The 4,187-nt window shown below is 39.8% G+C and overlaps 1 protein-coding gene and 1 pseudogene across 1 annotated transcript in view; one reads left to right on the plus strand and one right to left on the minus strand.

Annotated features, from left to right (window-relative positions):
- The window catches only part of LOC119355437, a 2,882-nt pseudogene extending 1,300 nt beyond the window's left edge, over positions 1 to 1,582 (minus strand).
- Positions 1,583 to 3,889: 2,307 nt separating this feature from the next.
- The window catches only part of LOC119290928 (probable histone chaperone ASF1A), a 2,792-nt gene continuing 2,494 nt past the window's right edge, over positions 3,890 to 4,187 (plus strand). Inside the window, exon 1 of the mRNA XM_037569612.1 lies at positions 3,890 to 4,139. Within this exon, the coding sequence (XP_037425509.1) occupies positions 4,031 to 4,139 (109 nt within the window). The 5' untranslated portion in view covers positions 3,890 to 4,030. The remainder of the gene's footprint in view (positions 4,140 to 4,187) is intronic.

Below are 4,187 nucleotides of genomic sequence, written 5' to 3' on the forward strand. Positions count from 1 at the left end.
AAAAAAAAAATCATCCGCCAAAAGAGTTAAAGAGACACACCTAGGGCATATAGAGTGGGAGCTCCTAGTTGGCGCTTCAGGCGCCAGCTAAGGCAGCTGGCGCTCACAGCCGCCGAATCGTGGGCCGGCCCATGTGGTGACCACGCCCGTCGCTCGCTAAACTCGCCCGCCTGGTCCCTCGCTGGATCGAGAACCTCGAGGGCTGTTCGTACGGTCGCGGTTGACCAGTTGACTGACTGGTCAACCGTTGAGTTTAGAAAAAAAATGAAAACTTAAAACAAAAAAAAATCACAAAAAAGAAAAAAAATCGACATTTCAAAAAAGTTCACAGATTTGGAAACCTTCATCCTTTTTTTAAATCATCAAATTTGTAAAAAAGGTCACAAAAATTAAAATAAGTTCATCAATTTTGAAATAAGTTCACCGAATTTAAAAAAAGTTCATCAATTTTGAAAAACAGTTCATCGATTTTGAAAAAGAGTTCATCCATTTTTAAAAAATTTCATCGATTTTGAAAAACAATTCATCCATTTTGAAAAAAAAATCATGGATTGTGAAAAGAGTACATCGGTTTTGAAAAAAGAGTTCATCAATTTAGAAAAAAAGTTCTTTGATTTAGAAAAAAGTTCATCGATCTTGAAAAAAAGTTCATCGGTTTTGAAAAAGAGTTCATCAATTTAGAAAAAGAGTTCATCGATTTAGAAAAAAGTTCATCGATCTTGAAAAAGAGTTCATCGATTGTGAAAGAAAGTTCACTGATTTTGAAAAAAAGTTCAACGATTTTGAAAAATAGTTCTTTCAAATTAGCAAAAGGAATATAAAACCGTTCCGAAAAGAAGAACAAAAAACATAACAAAACCGTTTCGAATAAAAAGGAAAAATAATTAGGAAAAAAGAATCGTTGTAAGAAGAAAAGGTGAAGAAGCAGTAGTTTATAGGCAACTAATATGAGTTAGTGCGGTGGTTAATGCATGAGACGAATGACCGTGAGGTCGCAGGATTGAATCCCAATTTAAGCGTGCCTTTTTTGCAAGGGAAGGAAAAGATGGGCCAGGCCCAGTTAACGCAGCTGCAGGCGCCGGTTTGCGGAAACAGCTATAACTGGCGCCTACAGCGCTAAATAGGAAATGCCATATAGAGTGGCCTATTCAAGATGACGGAGACTGTCCGAATTGGAAACGCCACGAGCTTTGGCTTACGTTCCTCCTACCACTAAAACCTTTGAGTTTTGGCCACGCAAGGTTGCAAGTGATCCTTGTTCCATTGCAGAAGCAGCCAAATATATGTGTCTCCTACTCCACCACCTCTAGACCCCACCACGCAATCGAGATCAATGGATGATCAAGGTGAGGTGTGGTTCTAGGATGGCCGACGTGAGAACGGGGGGTGTCAGATGGGAAGAGGTAAATTAGATCAGGCCCGGGGGCACAATTATGACTGGTACCACGAAGCTCCCGAAGGATCTTACCAAAATTCTGGTAATTTTGGTCCAGAACCCATCAACGAGCAATGCGACAAGATGGCCTATGAGGTTCAAGGAGAGTAGTGCACTAGAATTAATGATGCTCATGTCGGCGTCCATATTCTCGAACCGCAACAAAGCAACCGGTGTCGCAGAGGAACCTTCAAGCTCCTTCTCAAGATAAGTTCAAACATTGCATGAACTGTGGTGTTCATGGACACTTACATGTTGATTACCCTATTAGGGGTAAGCAATGTAGTAACCTTGGTCGTATTACTCAGATTTGTCACACAATCATGCATTGGGTTGTTTGTGGGATACGGTCTCTTGGCCTAGGATTCTTATTTTTCTCTGACTATAGTACTTCAAAAAAGTTAAAGGACGATGTAGTAGCGTGGTTATCACTGTTAGTGAGGGAATGCTACTTCTAGAGCTATTGAGCATGAGTTTAAAGTTTGTTTGTTTCTGGAAGGAGGTACATTACTAGGGCTATCAGTTTCATTTAGTTCAGTTGAGATTCCCAATCTTAGGGAAGTATAGTGTGCCTAATATTTAGGATATCACATGGAATTGAAAATATAGAAATGTAGTGGTTCGTTTGTCCCATTGGATGAATGATGTGGGTGCATCATGTCCCTTTAACAAAGTTTGGCTACGTGTCAGGAATGTTCTAACTGATTAATGGTATGAGCAGAATGTGGCCTATGTTGGATCTTTGGTTGGTGTAACTTTAGAGTTGGACCCTACTACTTTTTAAAAACCCGAGTATGCCAGGATACTTTGGGCTGCGGAGACCTAGTATAATAATGTGAAGTTAAACAAAGTTCAATGTTTTGATATTATGTTGTGGTGTTCTTTAGTTGTGATGTGCGAACATCGACTACATATCACTTCACCGTAAGGGCCTAGAGAAGAGCTATATGTGATTAGTTTATCTATGATGGGTGGTTGGAGTGACAGAAATTACCAATCCCCAAGTTTATAAACTGTTGCATAAGGGGCTATTGGAACCCTAAAGTTCAATGCTATGGTCAGATGTCATCTTAATTACTCCTTTGTATTTGTGGATGCTTGCCTAGAGGGTATAATCATAAATATGTTTTTGTTCAAGTAAGAACGACACATTATTATAGGTTCCACCGCACAACAATTAATGCTATGGATTTTTTACACGCTTAACATTTTTAGTTATACATGGTTAATATCTTCTTTTTTTGAGCATGGTTAACATCTTCTTTAATATATGTTTTAATGTCTACTTTTCTTCATACACGTTCTACATTTTTTGCATACATCATGCACATTTGTTTTATACATGTTTAACATTTTTGAATACTCCCTCCGTCCCAAAATAAGTGTCTCAACCTTGTTAAATGTCTCAACCTTGAGACACTTATTTTGGGACGGGGGGAGTACATAATTAATATATATTTTTTCAAATATATATTTAGATGTCACTTTTTCTTCAATACGTGTCTATATTTTTTCATACACATTTGTACATTTTTGGACTTAACATAAACATTTTTTATACATGTTTAGCATTTTTCAAATACATGATTAATATTTTTTTGAAAATATGTTTTGATGTCTATTTTTCACGCATATTATACTTTTTTAAATACACATGAAATACTTACACCCGAAAAAATAAAATAAGAACATTTTTCGAAATCATGAACACTTTTTTGAAAACACAATTTTTTTTGAAAACATGAACAAGTTTTTCAAAAAAGCAAACATTTTTGCGCAATTCCATGTACTTTGATTCAGCAATTTATTTTTGGAAACATGATTTTTTTTGTATTTGTGAACAATATTGAAAAGACGCGAGCATTTTTTGGAATTCTAAGTGTTTTTGATTTTCCGAATTTTTTAGAGAAAAAGTGGACAATTTGTTGAAATTATACTTTTTGGAATTTCTTATTAAAATTTGAAAAGAGAACATTTTCCAAAAAATCGAACAATTTCTTTTAAAATGCAAACATTCTTTAAGTTTCTGAGAATTTGTTGAGGAATGAAAGAAAACTAAGAAGAGGGAAATGAAATAAAACTAAAAAAAAAAGGGAAAGAAACAGGGAAAAAGGAACACTAAAAGAAAAAGAAAAAAAAACCCGGGTGGAAACCTCCGAAGGTTCCCAAAACCCGGATCACTCAAACGCTCGCTCTTCTCTGCCTGTGCGTGCGTAGACTCGACAGTTCGCCGCATTGCTCAAAAGAAAAAGACAACTTGCCTTTTTTTTTTTAGGTCACAAAAAAGACAATTTGCCGCAACCAGCGGCAAATAGGGGTTTCCGAGCCGCACGTAGGTGGGCAGGGGAGCCCGCCGTCTCGGCCCGGTTGGTTCAGTAGCCAGGATTTCAGCGGAGGGCTCTGCTTCCCCGTGCCGCCGCTCTCGAAATCGTCTCCCGCCAACCCCAATCCCCATTTCCCGCCCCCGCCGCGCTCCCTCCTCCAAAAAGGCCCCGCCTTGATTCACCATCCCCCCTCCGCCCGGACCCGCAAGATCTCCACTCCTCGATCGATTGATATCAGACGCGGCCGGGTCGGCGGAAGGCGGCGGCGGCGATGAGCGCGGTGAACATCACCAACGTGGCGGTGCTGGACAACCCCACCGCCTTCCTCAACCCCTTCCAGTTCGAGATCTCCTACGAGTGCCTCGTACCCCTCGACGACGGTACGTCCCGCGCCCCCCGTCCCCCCCATCTCCTCTCCCCCCCTCTCT

This window comes from Triticum dicoccoides, chromosome 1A, assembly GCF_002162155.2.
Source record: "Triticum dicoccoides isolate Atlit2015 ecotype Zavitan chromosome 1A, WEW_v2.0, whole genome shotgun sequence".
NCBI classification, from domain to species: Eukaryota; Viridiplantae; Streptophyta; class Magnoliopsida; order Poales; family Poaceae; genus Triticum; species Triticum dicoccoides.